At 48.6% G+C, this 18,512-nt stretch overlaps 1 protein-coding gene across 2 annotated transcripts in view; it reads left to right on the forward strand.

Moving 5' to 3' along the window:
• Positions 1 to 18,512, forward strand: part of LOC139057253 (uncharacterized) — a 149,810-nt gene that overhangs the window by 108,339 nt on the left and 22,959 nt on the right. For both annotated transcript variants that reach the window (XM_070535135.1, XM_070535134.1), the window contains exon 2: positions 17,559 to 17,748. In XM_070535135.1, the coding sequence (XP_070391236.1) occupies positions 17,559 to 17,748 (190 nt within the window). The remainder of the gene's footprint in view (positions 1 to 17,558; positions 17,749 to 18,512) is intronic.

Below are 18,512 nucleotides of genomic sequence, written 5' to 3' on the forward strand. Positions count from 1 at the left end.
GATTATGGGACACGACGTATTGGGGGCTCCAGATTAATTTTGACCAACTGAGGTTCTTTATCATGCACCAAATGCGCGGTACACGGGCGTTCTTGCAATCCACCCCGATGGAAATGATCTCGCCGCGTCCGGGATTTGATGCCGCGCCATCTGGCTTAGCAGCGCAACGCGAAAGCCACTATAGGGGTCTTTCGTCGTGTACTATTGTGCATGTGCCCCTGTGTATGTACCACTGTGTATGTACCACTGGGTATGTGCCAATGGGTATGTGCCGCTCTTCAATAAACCTCTTTGACGTCAACTTGGGTCACTGGGTATTTTTCACTGGATATATGTGCCGCTTTTCGTAATAGTCTTGATAACATATTAAAAAAAAACATATCCTCACCAATGACAGTTCATTATAATATATATAGAGAGAGAGATAAAGAGGAAAGGCAGGGAGGTTAACCAGATATCAGTCTCCGGTTTGCTACCCTACACTGGGGATGGGAGATAGGGGTTAGAAAGAGGACAGAGAGAAAAACGTAAAAAAAAAGCACGCACACACGGAGGCGCAAACACACAAGCGGCGTTCCAGTTAAACACGTTCACTAAGGCCGGTGGATCGCAAAAAGCACAATAGTGCTTGCATGGCCTTCTTCTGTGACGGTAGGTCCTTTCGATAGTGTAAAATTCTTTTTACCGATAGCGGTTGGTCGTCCAGCTAGTCAAGTTCGTGGCGAAGGCATATTAATATATGCCTTCGCCACGCAATATATTATAATGTAGATTCCCAATTGCACTAACGTCCCCAGTCATCTCCAAAAGGTAGATTCACCGCGTATTTTGTATTGTACCTATTACAATATCTTACTGCGCGGGATAAAATATATTCCTCACATTACTTGACGCTTAATTACTCGCTAAATTGATAGATGAAATTAAAGGTTATGTGACCATTTCAGCTTATTCATCATCGCCTTCATGTTAAAGCTTAATTTACGACCAGTGCAGGACGAAAACCTCTATCAGCGAATCTGCAGGCATAGAATGGAGTCCGCTGATTTCATCCCAATTTCTTCGAATCTCATACTAATCCTAACATCCCATTTTCTTCTAATCTCATCCTAACCTTAACTTTCTAATCTAACCACACCACCTAAATTTTCGAGGACTCAACTAGGACATAAATTCGGGCTAGAACGATGCACGCGGAAAGAAAATTAGACAACGTCATCGGTAGTTTTTCAGTGTGTGCGTGTGCGCGCGTGCGTATTCGTTTTTCTTCTTGTTTATTTCGCAGCGACTCGCGGTGATGCGGTTTTCTTCCCTCGGGCCCCTTTCGTGTCTCTCTCTTGTGTTACAAGAAAGCTTCCACAAATGAAAACCACCCCTTGCTCGTCGTCTTTGCAGACCATTCATTTCCGCCTGGCTCCCATAAGACTGAACGCGCGTCATTGACTCTAGGTGCTCTCAATCCCCATAGTGGAAGCACTCCAGCGGTGTGTCCAGCTCGCTCGCTTGACCCATCCAACGATTGTCACTGCGGTCATTACGACGTCAGCGGTAACAACAAAATTTTCCTGAAGAGAGTATCTAGAAGCCTAGACTCAATTTTGTTTGCAGATTATAAATTGGTATTCTACCAGAATCGTGGACGCCGTCTCTTCCAGGTCCGCATGCCTGCAACCTCACAAAGCACGCGCGCGCACCTTAATGCCGGCTGTGTATCACTTGTATTGACCGCCAAGTCCTTTATTTTCTTTCACTTGTTGAATTCTTGGCTTCTTTAGAGCCGTTGCGTAATATGGTAATAACGGAACGCCAGAAAGAATTTAAGCCATAGTATATAGGACAGCGCAGCGAGAACGATAGGTTACAGCATTCACGCGCAACGCTGTTGTGATTTGGTTCCTGTTTTGTCGAGCGGAAGAAAATCACTACAAGCATTGGCAGAGAAAAAGAAATGTAATTTATTTACGGGAAAGACAGCCGACCTGCTCTAGCTACGCTTCGTAAGCGCGCGGGCGCGTTCATGTTGCGCTGTACAATCAGAAAGGCAATGTACCCACTGACACATCGCGCACTGTGCCAGATTTCATGTTAAGCAATCTTCTGGGCGTCAAGGCCGCCGCCGATATGATTAATAGAACTCGTTGTGTGCTTCTCGTTAAATAATGCGTTTACTCGCCATCTTATAATGTTGATTTCGTGTTCTGTTCATACGAATGAAGTTGACGGTCGTTTCAATTTGTTTTTCACTCACGCCGCACAAACATGCTGGTCAGCGCCTTCCAATTTCGTGCCTGGAACACAATCAAACATGCACGTCCATTTTTTCCCACTGATTTCTCACTTCATCCATCAGGAGTTGTTTTATTTTGTTCGTTTTTCGGAAGTTGCCTTCCTGCGCAACAAAAGGTTCTGTTTCTCATTGGGGTGCCTCGTAGAACAAGTTGCTTACTTTTCTCGCCCACACAGGCGGGGCAAGACCGATGATTGATATGACAGTGTCGTAACTGGAGGTTAGAAGCCAAAAACTCGAAAGATAAGATACAAAGAACAGCATAGTTCAGTCGATCAAACAACCTGTGTACGCCGAAGAGGCCGGCACCCCAATCGAGGAAATGGCTCTGCAGAGAATCACACGGTCGGTTCATTTCCTCATTCTCTATTTCTCTCTCTCATTCCGGTCTATTGGTCGACTTCTTTCGACATGTAGCGATGTAGAGAGAAGATAAGATATCGCTCGCGGTATGTTTGACAGCATATAAATTGCGAATCTGGAAGATGGCGGTTCTTTTTTGTACATGCTTGCTGTTTCAGCAATGCCATTGGATAGTACTTACATAAAACTGTGAAGTAGTTCGATATAGAATTTTTTTCTTGGTGGCAAGATGTTCGCTCCGAGGGTGTACTACAACCACGCTCCGAGTGTACTACAACCACGGATTAATTCTTCATAATAATAATAAATCACTAATTGCTTTTTAATTAGTCATTTGTGGAACGTGTGCTAATTGCGATACGGTTGCCGGTCAAGCTTAAGGCATGTCTACTTGTTTATGCTATGCTTGTTACCAGTTTCGATATACCTTTCCTTGTGCGATCGAAGAAAAGTAATGAAGTTCCGCACAGTTTTCTAGTGATGGTTTTCTAGGGAAGCAGTGAGACGGAACGGTATTAGTCATGTCACCACAATATTCTGGACACATGTCTCGGCCAGTTGCTGCATGTTTGTCAGAGCAGGAGAAACAATGAAAACGACGCACACGCCACTGATATCGTGCTGTCTTCAGGCACTTCGACTCTTTGCGACGGCAGTTCGCCATCACTACATGGTTGAGCGTGTTAAATCATGGTCTGTGGTGTTGACTGTTGCGCATTGATTTGTGCAGCGCATGTGCATTACAGAGTGGTGGCGCACGTGCCATTCAGGTGACCATCAGCGGCTACTTCAGACCTGAAACAGGAAGCGTTCTGGTGTACCTGAATAAGACAGTACACTTCATCTAAATTCCAGATGTTGCCTTTTTTATTTTGTCTTGCTCTTCTTTATAAGCGCGTCTTTAACTTTTTTTTTGTTCTGTTTTCGACTCACTGACGAACCGCCCGACCCACCGACTGTCTCACACTGACTCGCTGACTGGCTCACTGGTTGGCTGGCTCACTGGTTGGCTGGCTCAGTGAGTGACGATCGATCTGACAATAAATAAAATGTCGAGTGACTGACTGACTGATTAAGTTGGCTGAATTTACTGACTTACTGAGGAGCTGTTCATTTATTGATTTTCTCACAATAAACTGTGACCAGAAGCTGAGGGAGAAGCCGTTCAATGACGACTCGCTGTTTGTTTCACTCACTTTGTGTCGCTGTCGAAAAACGCACGTTCCGAGGCGTCACGTGCAAAACGTGACTGCCGGGCCGTCTGCTCCCGTCTCCGCAGCCGCATCCAAGGCCGTCGTGACGCACGTGTGCTTCGTTCGTGCGAGATCAAGGCGCGATGCGGCTAGGGAGAAAGAGCGGGGGAACGTGAGATCGGCGCCGCGCTTTTGGGGGCCTCTGGGCCAATGTCGACTTCTTCGGCGGCGCGCTGTGTTTTCGCGGCGTGCCCCGTTGGCAGCCGTGGTGGGTCCGGCCTTTGACGAAAGGGAAGACGCGCCCCGCGAAGCCCAGCTGTTTTTTCCGCCGTGCCTCCGCTATTTCGGAACCGGGAGGAGAGAGGGCGGTTGGCAGACGAGCGCGCGTAATGAACGTCGCCGGCGCTGGCGGTGAATCGACGCAACCCCCTTCCTTCATCACCTCCCCCCCCCCCCTCCGCAGACACACACGCACGTTTTCTGTTTATCCTGCTCATGTATACTATGTTTATTTTCCTCCATCCCATAGTGTTTGGAGGGCAGGGGATGGGGGGAACTATATAGGCGCTGTACTCGTGTCCCATTTGACCGCGCTGCGCACAACTGTCGCCTTTGTTGTAGGCGTATATAGGAGCGTGAAATATAATTTGAAGATACAAAAAGACCCACGAAGGACCTTATTGATTGCCTCTGAACTGATGAAAGAGCAACACGGAAAGCTTCCGCTGGCAGAACATTATTAACGAAAGAAAAAACAAAACGAAAAGGTTTAGACCACCGGAGCTGTAGTTTGTAACATTTTATGTCTTTCCGTTGTTGTCAGCCTTCGTCACTGGTTCGCACTGGCCCCTGCACCGCATTTATCGTTGGGATGAGCCACGCTGCGAGACGGTGTGACATTGAAGGAAACAGTTGCTACAAAGTACAACCTGAGGATAGCGAATTTTCGCTAGATGAGCGCTCAAGCGACAACGCTTCTCTCAGTGCGAAATCAACTTCGCCCTGTGTACATAAGTGCGTCATCAGAGGCGAGAGTCATTGGATGATAATACGTTTCGCATACTCAGTTATGCTAGCAGAGTTTTTTTTTTCACATTTAGCACGCCATATCGCTTGATTGCGTGTAGGCTCACCCACCGTGTTGGCTCAGTGGCTATGGCCTTACGCTGCTAGGCACGAGGTCGCGGGATCGAATCCCGGCCACGGCGGCCGCATTTTGATGGGGGCGAAATGCGAAAACACCCGTGTACTTAGATTTAGGTGCACGTTAATTTCCGGAGTCCCCACTACGGCGTGCTTCATAATCTGAAAGTGGTTTTGGCACGTAAAACCCCATAATTTATTTTTTTAATTTTCTTGTTCCTTTGTTCTACGTCACCCATTCGCTTGCTTGTTCAAATCTTTAAGTATGTTGCGACCGGAGAAATGCTGAAGTGCTCCCAATTCCATTCATTGTTTTGTTCTGGATGAGCCTTCATGGCGTAGTGCCATTGTGTATTGTTGCTGTGGTATAGCGGCCGACAGTGCCGATGCCTACGTCGTAAACCTCCGGGTAGGCAATGTCGCGTTCATATCAGGGCGAGCTGAGCTGGCAGTACCTACACACAAGGGGGCACGGGCCCCGTTTCCTCCTCTGCGATGTCCACACGCGCCCCACGGTGTCACGAGCAGGCCTGCACGCGGTTGCCGAAGGGTCGATAACATCAGTACTCCTTTTTCTCCACTGCCGGCCTTCCTTCGCCTCGTAACGTGCACGACCCGCGTCAACCTCGATTTGCATGGTTCGGATCAGGCCTAGCGAAGGCGTCGCGAGTGTAGTTTGCCCGCGAATGCGTGGCTGTTTCTGCGCCCCTCGTTCGCGCCTTCAAGTGCCGAACGTCGCAGGCGCAGAGTCGGAAGCGTGGGTTCGTGCCGCAAGTTGTGCAACATGACGGGGAAAGAGAGGGGGAAAAAACTAAAAAAAATAAAACGTGGTGGCGCTGCCAGCCTTCCATCTGCTGGCCGAATGCGCGACGCGAAGCCCTGTATGCAGCTGGCAGCAGAGGCAGTCAGGGCCGGGGCGGACTGGGAGAAAAACGCGCCTTTAATGAGGTCGCGCACTCTGAACCCACGAGTAAAACCTCGCATGCTGTAGCATAGTAGTTCGTGATGCCACATCCATATTCACGTATGCGTCCTCGTACATGAGAGAGAACCAGCCTCAGGGGATTTCTGGGACATTTAAGCTAGCAAAGAAAGAAAAAAGTAATGAAGGGCGGTGGCTTACTGAATTTCTTTATTGAGGTAATGAGGGCACATTTGCCTGTGAGATAAGCATATGAAGATGAGGTCAGATCTTCGCCAAGTCCTGACTGCCGAAAGCCATAAGCAATCTGTACTTGAGGAACAGTTTGGAAAACAACGCAGCAAATGCATTCCCGCCCCCCGCCCCTTTTCTTTCTTTTCGTTTCTTGTCGGAAAGGCTGGTAGAAAGTGAATCTTTAAAACGGTGTAATAAAGCATACCTAATGATGCTATAAACCTGGCCACGCAATGGACGTAGCAAATGTCTTATACAGTAAAAAAAAAGGTTACGTTACACCGGTCTTGCGAAACACAGCTTCATTCCGGTCGTGATGGAAGACCTCATCGCAAAGCACATAAGGAAACGACCGTAGTGGTGGTGGTGGTGGTGTGTTGTAGCTACAGACGGGTTTAGCTTAGTGATCAAGGGCGGCGATTTCTCCGTTTGAGAGAGAGAGAGAGAGAGAGAGAGAGAGAGAGAGAAAAGGATAAAAGAGAGAGGTGAGACAGTGTAAGTATACCGGCTGGCCACCTTGTGCTGGGGAAAGGGGTAAAAGGAATAAAAGGTGATAGACGAAACAAAAAAAAAATCATAAAAATTCCTAAAAATGCTATTATATAAGGTTAGAAAGTGCATTGAGATGTGCTTTTTTTCTTTTTTATGCATCACTGTTATTTCTCATCTGTTATGTTTATATATGGTCTGTTGTAGTGCTTGAATAGTAAGCAATTAGAAAAGCTGTATTGTTTTACCGGTATGTGGAGCTAGTCAAGCTGCCACGAGAACCTTTTCCCCCACTTTTCATCCGCGATAGTTTTTTTGGTGAAAATAAAGCATACTTGTACTACTACTACTACTACTACTACTACTACTACTACTACTACTACTACTACTACTGCTGCTGCTACTACTACTACTACTACTACTACTACTACTACTACTACTACTACTACTGCTACTACTGCTACTACTACTACTACTACTACTACTACTACAATAACTTGAGCAAAACACTTAATGCCTTGAGTGCCGAAATCCGCCTGGACCAGTGTCCTAACTCTGTTCTCAAGTAGAGCGTCCCTTTCAGTATGGTAGCATGGGCACGACCAGATAAAGTTTCCGATGTCTCTTTTATCATTGCGCGAAGTACACACCGTAGAAGCTGTGCGTCCGGACTTGAATAGCCAACGCAGGGGTAAATGCAGATCGTGTTCTTATTCAGTGCAGTAGTGAGGCTTCCTCTCGACGAAACCGCCTGGATACGCAGGGCCTATGGGGCGGAATTTAAAGTGATATAAAGGGAGCACGGATGCCCCATTTCGTGACTTGATTGCTTTCTGTTACTTTGCCTTTAGGGGGATGTGAGAGAGCGTGAGCTTACGTCATTTTCTGCAACGCGAATGAGTGCGGGGATCCACTGAAACTTTAGATGGAAGCCTTTCTTGCCGAGGTATTTCATGAATGGCAGTGCCTTGCGCAGGAACTTGCTTAATGGCAAACTGTGACAGAGTTGGCACAATGCCCTCCTTCGAGTGCGCGAGGAGTACTGCATCTCGTGCAGGCGGAGTGTTTTGCTTTCGTAAGGCAGCAGCTATTGCTACACCCTCGACAACTGTTGATCCAATCAGACCTTGCAGCCAATCAGACCCTGTAGCTCTTAAAGAGGATATTCAAAATGCAGCGGTCTGCGTCTGTTTTGACGGAACCATCTGTGTACACTTGGAAATGATTCTGGTAATTAGTCGTCAAGTGCTCCAGAACGAGGGACTTTGCTTATGCAGTTAAAACAGTGTTCTTTGAGTGCAGCTTTGGTACGCTTAATCTGCGGGCAATATATTAAGATGCCCAAGGCAGGCCTATCTTTTGCCTGTGTCTCGAGCAGCGCAACCCTAAAGCACGAAGCATGTTCAGTGCTGCCTGAAACTGTGACTGTGTCCTGGCACCTATAAGTTGCACAAAGGCCGTTTGTCCTATGTGTACATAAGTCTCACAAGATTCAATTCTGAACTCTTATAGGTACGCAAATTTTGCCTGACCTTTAGCAGATGGCGTGGCAAGCGAAATGCCCATATTTAAATCGCATTTATTGTGTCGTTAGAAGAGCAGGAGGAATAGAACGTGGTTATATAATTTAAACGTTACTTGGCAAACTGCCTGGTACTTCTAGGAATCGGTTTTCCAGAGATGGCCATGGAATGGGCAACGAACAACGACCAGCACATGCATGTCAGAAGCTGAGTTGAGTTACTCAGCCGCCTCGTTCCAGGGGCGCTGGTGGGAGGTAGGTTTCTTGTGTGCGCGTAATGTCGAGAGCCCAGCCCTCGTTTCTTATTTGTAAGATTCTTAGGAAAAAAAATGCCTACAAACCCCTCAACACGCCTAATTGATTCCATGCCCTCTATATTCTGAATACAATAAACATTTAAATAAATGTTTCAAAAATTTTCAGAGGTATTGTAAAAAGACTGGTTTGCTAATCATCGTTCAATAATTATGCATTATGACTGCCGAAGAAAAGTGGGAAAATTTCACTTCATAGAGCTGAAACCAAATGCTTCGTCGCGTTGCGCCAGTACAGCGTAAACCGACAAATACAGCATATCGATTGCAAAGAGGATATGGGGGGAAAAAGTGGCAGAAGAAGCCAAAACTTCAGCCAAAGCCACGGGGTTGAGCAAGTCGCGTCGGTTTTCAAGCCCTCGATCATCTGAGGCTCGAGGAAAGCACCGGAAACGTGACAGCCCAAACTTGAATACAAATGGAGCCTCGAGCTGGCATCGCGCCCTGCTGTCTCTGAAAAGAAAAACAAAAGAAAAAGAAAAAAACCGAAACAAGGAAAGCAGGTTACGCCATCAATAACGAAGGTTCATGTGAACTGTGTCTGACTGAAATGAGTTGCGTCGCCTATATATCAGTCACTTTCGCCTTGACATTTCGCGTGGGGTCATTGCTTCAGAAGTATACACGATGTCAAAAGCATCGTCTGTAGCCACTTGCCTTGTTATGCGCATTTAAATGTTTTCCATTAACAAAGCTGTCATGTAAATGGCCGTTCTATTTGTTGCGAACAGTATGGTAATAGTGCTGTGTTATATGCGCACATATTTAATTTAATTTCATTTCATTTTGTTACCTTAAAGACCCCATTCAGGGTATTACATAAGGGCTGATTAACATGTGGACACAAGAAAAGGCAGTGTGTACATTGAAATACAAGTGTAAATAGTTTCTAGAAATTGTGAATGACATGTGATGGCAGTGACATTGAAGGGTCGGTCGTTCCAGTCCTTGGCAGCTCGAGGAAATAATGAAGATTAAAAAGTGACAGTTCGTGTTTGAGGACGAGAAACTTGGAGTTGATGGCTGGTGCGCTGTGACATGCGTGATGACGATGGCGTGACGTAAGGTGGGCGGCTTATTGAGCTGTAAAAAAGCTGTTATGCCTTCGCGATTTCTGTGCAGCCTATTATTCTTGTCGTATATAAAAAAGAAACTAAAATAGAAAAAAAGACATGGATGGGATTCTGCGAGTGATAACTATATCGAATGATTTCTAATATTGGTAAATCCTGAACGAAGGAAGCGTACGTACTGGCAGAATTACGTCAAAACAAATGAGTTTAAATGAGTTCACATGCGCGCGGGCATGTGTGACTGGAATAGAAGCCCGATAGGAGAATCTTCTTAATACCCTTATAACAGGACTCTTGTGGTGGTGGCGGTGGTAAACTTTATTGAAAGGGGGAAGGGAAAAGGGGGACGTGGCTGAGGGATCGGGCTCAAGTAAGGGCCTGGGCCTGCTTGGCCTTCTCCGCCCAGTCCACCATTTCAAGCTGTCGGTCGACGTCCCCAGACCCTGGTAATATGTCACCAGGAGTTGGTTTTATGCAGCAGGATGCGGACATTGTTAATGTCGAAGTTCCGGACAAATAACTGAAATGGATCGACGCAAAGGGCTAATATTGAGAGAGACATAAGTTCTTGCGTGCAGGAGGTGTGTTGACTTTTGGAGTTAAGTGATGGCTGGTGATTAGGTTTTCACAGAGGAGCCTAATTAAACGCTCTGATCAGATTATCATCAATTGTCAGATGCACTGTACTTGTTGCGTAGCTAACAAAAGTAAAGGCCATTTTACGTAAGAATAACTGGCCCAGTTTGCATAGGCATCGCAAGTGCATTAGGCTTGTTCAAAGTTGGACGCAACGAACAATATTACGTGTGCACAGAGGTCAAGACACTCGTCTGGAACACACTCCTGACGACCAAAGCAGCTCGGAAAGCACGAGCCGACAAGCAGGAGCAAGCGGAGGCAAGGCATCTCGTAGCCGTGCATGATCACAGGCAGCCGGTTTCGTAGCACGTATTATTGCTAACGTCACCAGCGCCGTCCAGAGCACGCGCCAAGCGTGTTCTAGTTATATAGACCAGTGCCTTTCGACCTTCGTACAAACGAGGTACGTTCGCTCCGCTTATCAGTATGCATGTACCACTAAACCAGCCTAAAATCTCGACCTCTTTGAGTTACCTGCGTGACCTCACTAAGCAAACAATTATGCTTCTTGAAGCGTGCATAATGGCTGCGATAACCGGCCTCAACGCGTTGCGCCCAGGAGGGGAGCAGGATGAATATGGAGAAAAACGCGTAGGCGGGGCCTGCCGAGATCTCGAGTCCTTGGAAAACAGAGCGGGGGAGGAGAAGTGTACTGGAGAAGGAAATAGACTGAGTCAGCGAGTATTTAAAACAAACAAACATCTGCAGCAAGGCGCGACCGTCGCGGGTGGTCTCGCACCCCGTCGCGCGATAGGCTTTTCGACTCATGCGGGGCGAAGGAGAGAGAACCCTTCAGCAACGAACTGCTCCTCGCGACTCCGCGGTGTCAGTCGCGAATTGGAGAAGGTATACACACTCTGGAGAGAGATTTACTCCCGTTGCTTGGCATTCTTCACGACGTGCTCTCAGAGAAGCGACAGCGAGAGACTCGCATGCAGGGCCGTTGTCCCGTTTCTGTCGCGCTGCCTGACGTGTTGATAGCCCCAGCACCATACTGCACACAGGCGTCGCTGAAAGGCGGTCGAGCGAAGAAGGAGTTTGATCGACAGATAGTTGTGTCAACGTCGTGATCTCAGGCGTCCTGGCGGTGTCCTCCGCACCCCCTCGCTGCTTGTTACGAGAGACGCGAAGATCGATCGTGAAAGAGGTCGTCTGACGTCATCTAATCTGTCTGGGATTTCTTGGGTCTGTTGTACAGACGCGTGGCGCCGGTGGTGGTGTCGGGAGTGTCGGGGACGGGATAGTTTCCTTTACATGGGGCATCTTGTCGGGACCTTTTACGTGGACGTTGAAGGAGCAGCGGCGGCGGCAGCAGCTTCGGAAACTCTAGAAGGACGGGGCTCGAAGGAATGGAGGCGGTTCATCGACCTTCGTCCTCCTCGATCTCGCAAAGCGGCTAAATACAAGAAAAAGTAGAGGAAATAGAGGGGGCGGCCTAACGGGAGAGGCTGTGGGACGCCCACGCACGCGCACGCACGCACATACTATATACTACACAGTAGGCACGGACAGACGGGTGGTCTCCTCTGGCTGGTGATGCCGCGCCGGAGCCCGGTCGCTTTGCTGGCATTTTACGGCTCCGTCTCCGGGCTCCTCCTCGTCTTTTGTTTTTTCCGCCCTTTGAGCAGGAAACGGAGGAGAACAACAACAGTGCGAGCTGGAGAAGTAGAAGACGGGCTTGGCGGGAGGAAGGGATGAGGAGCGTCCTCTTACCCGTGACGACGAATCAAGATATACGCCAGTCATTACCGAGTGACGCGGTTTCGCGTGTGCCTGCTTCGAGCGACAAGGAGGCCTATCTCATGAAAGGGGGCCACGGTTTTCTTATGTCGGCACTGGCGGTTCGTGCTGTTTGGCGCCAGCTGTGACGACGGCGACGCCTCCTGGGGCATGTATATGGAAGCACAAGAGGTCACGCAGATGCCGAGCCACGCGCGAGCCTTTTCCGATCTTGCTCAGTTTTAATGGTCCGCGTCGCGCGCACCTTTTACGGGCTTCGCGAAGGCGTCGTCGCTGCAGCATCCCCGTGCCGGTTTGCTGCTGCTCTCTCCGGTCGAGCGTCTCGCAGGGCTAGGCACTCGTCTCCCGCCGACCCCGTGTACGCCTCGGGCGTCGTACTAAAGACGGCGGTTTATGAAGCCGACTCGCATGGCGAGTGAGCGCGCACGAGCGCGAGCATAACGAGTATGCAAATCCATTGACTCAACTGGAAAGAGCGGTTTCTTCTTCCTTGCACGTACCGGTAGTGAGAGCTGGCGCAATAACTTGCCCCTGAACTGCTCCTGCGTTTTCTTTGTTTTATTTCCTTTTTCGCCGAGGTTACTTTTAAGTCGACCCCCGTAGTACAGATGTTGGATGCGTTTAGGCGGCAGCGCCCGTCGCGACGTTTCCTTCTCCGCGAGAGAGCACGGCCCGCGTTCCTCGTGGGCGGCGAGGACAGTTAGTTTTCTTGGAAAGGCGTCGCGTGAAATGTTGATGGTTTTGCAGCAATGCACCGAGTGCGTGGTATTCACTGCTGGATCGATATCTGGGCCGTGAGAAGTTAGGAGCGGGCGTATACACCAACGACGCTACCAACAAGCGTGCACGTGGTTTCTTTTCGTCTCTCTCTCTCTCTCTCTCTCTCTGTTTCTTCTTTTTCTTTTATTGCCTGACTAAACATGCGCACCGTATATTAAGCGCTGAGCCCGGATTTCGCGCGGCAGCGAACGGACGTTAGTCGAAGCTTGCTTCACTACGAAATATTGGCGTGGAGAGTTGGAAGACCATTTAGACGGAAATTTGCTGAATTTTTTTTGATGGTGTTGGCTTGAAGCTTCATGGGGCTTATTACCTGGCGTAGCGAGTTTCAGTCTTCGTGGAATGCCCGGAACCCACAGCGTGTACATACGGAGCTGGATCTTTGGTCGATCGGTGTGCTGGGGGCTTCTTCATTATCCTATCCAGAACGGATGCTTCAAGGAAACTCCACTTCATGGCCAAAGCAACGAAACACAAATGCAGGTCTTCTCCTAACCTCCCGAAGTATCGTCGACATATACTTGATCACTCCCTAAAGGTAGAAGTGCCATAAAAAAGGTTTGGCGTTATGAGGTGGCATTGTTGTGCTGCCTCTGGCTCGGAGTGGCAATTTTCAACTTTTTATTCCCTTTACCACTTTCCCCGGAACAGGATAGCCAGCCGGTGCACACACTGGCTAACCTCCCGGGCTTTTCTTCCCTTTCGTATCTCTGTCTTCGCGTCTGACTCCTAATTTGTTGAAAAACAAAAACTATTGAACACGTTTTGTATCTTTGTCCCCGGTACGACGTCACATGTGGACCTCTGCTGTCTGCATTAAATCGGCTGGACGCTAAACCATTTTCGGAAATGAAGATCCTTGAACCATGGCCGCAGAAAGCTGCGAAAGCGTTATTGCAGTACTTCAAGTGAACAGGTCTTTGTTACCGTTTGTGCGCTCGGTGCGCTCCTTCAAATGAGCGCGAAACTGCGCGCTCTCTCTCTCTTTTCGTCATTGTATTCATTTTCATCAGTGCAGGGTAGCAAACTGAACGTGCGTCTGGTTAACCACCCAGCATTCTCTCTTTTGTATCTCTTTCTCTGTCTCTCTCTCTGCAACTGAAATTGCGAGAGAACGTGTCATTTGCGTAGTTGCTTCGACTGTTTTGATTGACGAATACCGTCTTTTTGCAGTTCGTTGATAATATAATGATCATGGCAATGCGGCTTCCCCACACAGAAGTGGGAAAAAACTGCACCATCTGGAATAACTAACGTGTCGTATTGTGCACCGTCTGTAAATACGGTGCGCTCACGCACGCACTCACTCGATGTGCTTCTCTCTCCCGCTCTGTTTATTTCTCTTCAAGAACTCCCACACAAGCATCACGCTAAACCTCAAAGCAAATGAACCTTCATCGTTTCCCGTCAAACGCTGACGGTGTCGTACAGCGGCGTGGTGGATGCCGAGCATGGTATAATATCGCCGAGTCTTTCTCCCACCGATCGAAGCTGATAAATAAGCTCGCTCACACGCGCACGTACACTCACGCGCATAGACACTATATGGAGGCCGGCGCACAACTCATCACTTCTTCCTGACGTCTCTGTTCGGAGGCTTTCCTGTCTGCCTGCGGTCGGCTCTTCTCTTGTGCACGTCATGCCGTTTGTCAACCCGCGGTGTCCCCCGCGCCCTATGACCCGCACTTTCTCATCGTGGTCGCTGTGCCGAAAAGAGTTTTCCTCCATCTGGCTTATTGGGGTTGATCGGTCACTGGTCCAGGAAGAGAACCCGTTGGATGCACAACACAGTTTTCTTGCTTTTTGTGTGGTCACAGTAGGCAACCGTTTGTTTCGAAGGCGGATGAAACCGCTGGACGCTTTGGACAAGGAGAGATTGAGGCTCGAGGCCACAAGGAAAACAAAGCTTGATCATTGGGATGACCCTAAAGGCTGTGGCACTTAGCCACTAAGTCTGTTGGCTAAAATTCGACGGATGGCTCTCATAAATGTATTAGAAAGCTTAACACAGAAATAGTAACATTGAAATGAGCAAGAAAAACGAAAGCAATAAGAGAGAAATTTCTTGCTAAAGCTCGTTTTCCTTTTGTCCATATACACCCAGACTATGCGTATAGAATTAACGTTTCCGAAATCAGCAAGCTGCTGTGTAAAATTGGCGAGTCCATTTAGCAGCTATGCATTTCAATAACGTACGCATCTGCTCACGCGTACGCTCTCGTCAGACGCAGTGAACAGATCCTCGCCGCCGCAGAATAAGGTCAGTAATCGGAGGTTGAAATTTTCAGTTGCATGGCGCAACCTGTGCTGCGCACTTTGACGTTTAATAGACGCCAAACTCACTCGGCGAGAAAGATAAAGTTTCGCAGTCTCCATGCACTGGAAGTCTCTGGGCACCGGTACAACGAGGAACAGCACTCGGTCTGAGCATTTCTGGGTAATTTCTTGGTTCAGTATCACTCGTTTTCGCGCGAACATTACTTTGTCTTTATGCTCTCGTTATTATGTCGCCAAGCGGCATACGTGATCTCGGGATGTATTTTTTAATGTCATGACCAGACGCTCGATACACGAAGGTCATCATTGCAGTCTGTGCTTGAAAAGCTCGTTGTCCCTTGCTCTCTTGAAAGATGCGTTCCATGTATACGCGGCTGTCAAAATGTCAGCTTTGGTTTCTTCGTTGTTTCGCTTGACGCTTTCATTGGGCGGGAATCCCCAGTAAATCGATGGAGCCGACGAGCGTAAACCTCCAAGTTATTTCCACGATAGACACTCTGCAACAGAACGTACGCAATTTAATTGCTCTCCCCAGCCCTTGGTGCGCTTTCTGTTTCCAATTCCGCGTGAGCTAGATAACGCGAACCCACTGAAAGCGTTCTCATGTCTACGAGCGACCACTGATCGTCGTAAATCAAAGCCGAGATGGCTTCTCCTTCCTCTCTACTTGGTTCTCTTCTTCACAGTGGTCCACGAGAGGCGGCCAGAGGTTGTGCTGCCGTGTCTGCTCTCTTCGCGTTCTTTTTTCATCTTCCTCTCCTATCCCTCGATGCGGCCAGGTTTGCCGCGCCGTGGTATAAGGATCCGACAATTTGTTTACATCTTGCAGGCTGCAGCGAGAAGAGAAAGCGGCTCCCGGGGTTTCGCTGCTGCTGCCGTTGGTATACTGTTAGCGCACTCGCTCGCTTCGGTGGTTGGCCGTAAACACCGCATGGCCGCCGCGCGCTTCCAAGTTTGCAGCGGCGGGGTGATCCCCCGTCGTTCGCCCGTTTGTCCCGCGCCGTCTTTGCCAGATTCCGAGGGTCGTTATACGCGCCCGCGGGAGGAACTCCCAGCATGGCGCCGACGCACGTGCGCTGTTCGCGCCAGATTTTAATCTGCGCCGCGAGCGCCGAGCGTCGTGATGCGAGCCACTGTTTACGGTTTCGGCGGCGCGCCCCGGCTCTCTCTTCTTTCGCTTGTTTCGGGGCTACGCTGGTCCTGTTGCTGCAGCCGGCGTGCGGTTAGGCAGTGCTGGCTGATTAAGTAGTGAAGACTTAATAGCTTCGTTTCAGGAGCGCCCCGAGGGTACCCGTTAGAGCATTTAAGAGTTTCCCAAATGGGCGCACCCCTTGCGTCGCTTACTGAAGATGTTCTGTTTGTGTCGACGATTTCTGTGTTCTAGTGCGCTGAGTGCAGCCTCGACAGGAAAAAAAAAAGTTTGAAAATCATGCTGCGTTGCTGCCTTCGCTGCAGAGCGTGCTGGCGTGCTTAGGCCTGACCTTAGAGTTAAAGTTCGACTAAGGGTTCTTCATTAGGACCATCGGGGTGCTAGAAGATGGCGTGGGGCTTTATGCGTTGTTTGTATATGCGATGCCCAATGAATATGTGAATTTCCTTCTTTAAGTTTTGGCTTATATCTAACTGCTTCTCCAGAAGCCTTGACCAGGCTGTAACGTGCATGGGCACCGGAAAATTCAGAGAAAGAAAGAAGGTGGTATGTTCACGCATTTGCCTAACCCTAAGTCATGTCCCTTAAACATATTGAATGATTTCCCTCGGTATATGCTGAACAAAATGAGTATGGGCCGGGCTGAGCGTCGTGCATGTCGTGAATAAAGATGTGTACATCTGCAAAAGATCGAAAGGAATGCTAAAAATCTCAACTGATTCGACTGTCATGCAAGGAAGGCGTTTCCAGTTTACAAGATTGCGCTATGGCCAAGCTTGACCGCTGTAACGGAACGTAAAGGATGCTTTCTGAGAGCACAGGCAGGTACTGTGGCAAAGTATCACAACAGCGATGCGGCTTTTTTAGTTAACTTTAAGAGCCTCACTCAAGTGAGACTTGGTGCGAGGAGCAGCCAACTCTTGCCCACGTCACGTGGACGTGTAAACTACGGCCTCCAAGTTCCAATTCGCCCCTTACGGCGCAAATGACGAGTAACAGGCAGTGGGAGGCTTGGCTTGCTAGCGAAGATCTAGAGAGCCGGAGTGCTCTTTTCGGTCAAGCCCAGCGAGCTGCAAAGACCTGGACAGAGACCCACCCACCACCGAAAACCCCTAACATAATGTCTACACTACTAATATCCATTCAAGTGACTCTTGAGGGCTTAATAGATAGATAGATAGATAGATAGATAGATAGATAGATAGATAGATAGATAGATAGATAGATAGATAGATAGATAGATAGATAGATAGATAGATAGATAGATAGATAGATAGATAGATAGATAGATAGATAGATAGATAGATAGATAGATAGATAGATAGATAGATAGGTTTGCGCGAAGTGGCCTAATTTCATACTGAAGCGCTCGTGAAGCCATCAGCACAAGTAACCGAACCCTTCTCTCTCCCCTTGTCTGATGTGGTTCCAGCTCGGAGTGACACGCAGCGGCCCCGTGGCAGCGGCTCCTGCCGGCAGCGCGACGCCGTCCCGGTCCGGTGACGCCCGCAGCGGTGGAAGCAGCAGCAGCTATGCCGACACCGTGCGACTCCTGTACAGCGCCAGGGACGCCCGTGAGGCCAGGATACGGGAACCCCGCGTCACGCCCGTGCTCTCGCAAGGTGCCACAATGACTCGATCGTTGACTAGCCGCACGTCACTGCACATAGAAGTGCTTCTTCGTGAGGCCTCCACTCTCGCAAAAGGCGTGATGCAGTTTCTGTTGTTGCTGTTGCAGCAAATGTACAAATCAAACTCGGGTATTTCAGCATAAATGCAAAATACATATTACGTTCACATATTATTGTTGGATCTGTAGACTTTCTTTTTAGATACAAATGAATACCACGAATGAATTTTGCAAGGGCGATCACCTTCCTACGAACAGCTGTGACTGAAGTTACGTCATATATGGCAGACGCCTGGATAAGTGGAAAGGCTTATAGCTGCAACAACCTGGAACGTATCTCCCACGTATATTTGGGATGGTCCGGCGTCACAGCGTTAATCTCCCACTATACGATGGTCGTGCTGCAGAAAACAGTATTCGCCATGGTAACGTGTCGATTCATTCAACTGAAGGACGCATACAGGTGTCAATACAGAAGTATTCCTTAATTACTTGAATCGACGATGCTGAAAAAAAAAAGAAAGACTGACACCTTGAGCTCACTTTAGCCGTGTAAGTTTGACTCAAAGTTGCTAAAAGAAATTGCGCGAGTCACGTGATTAAATAAACGTGCGCTTAAAAGGTAACGCGCAACAGGGAAATAGTCGGATCGGTTTCGCGTACTTGCTATGCGCGCCTCCGAGATGTGACGTTCGCGGCTTTTCCGAGAAACGCGTTTGCGCATAAGTTAAATTTGATGCACTTAGACATCCGTCG

Source organism: Dermacentor albipictus, chromosome 3 (assembly GCF_038994185.2).
Source record: "Dermacentor albipictus isolate Rhodes 1998 colony chromosome 3, USDA_Dalb.pri_finalv2, whole genome shotgun sequence".
Lineage (NCBI taxonomy): Eukaryota > Metazoa > Arthropoda > Arachnida > Ixodida > Ixodidae > Dermacentor > Dermacentor albipictus.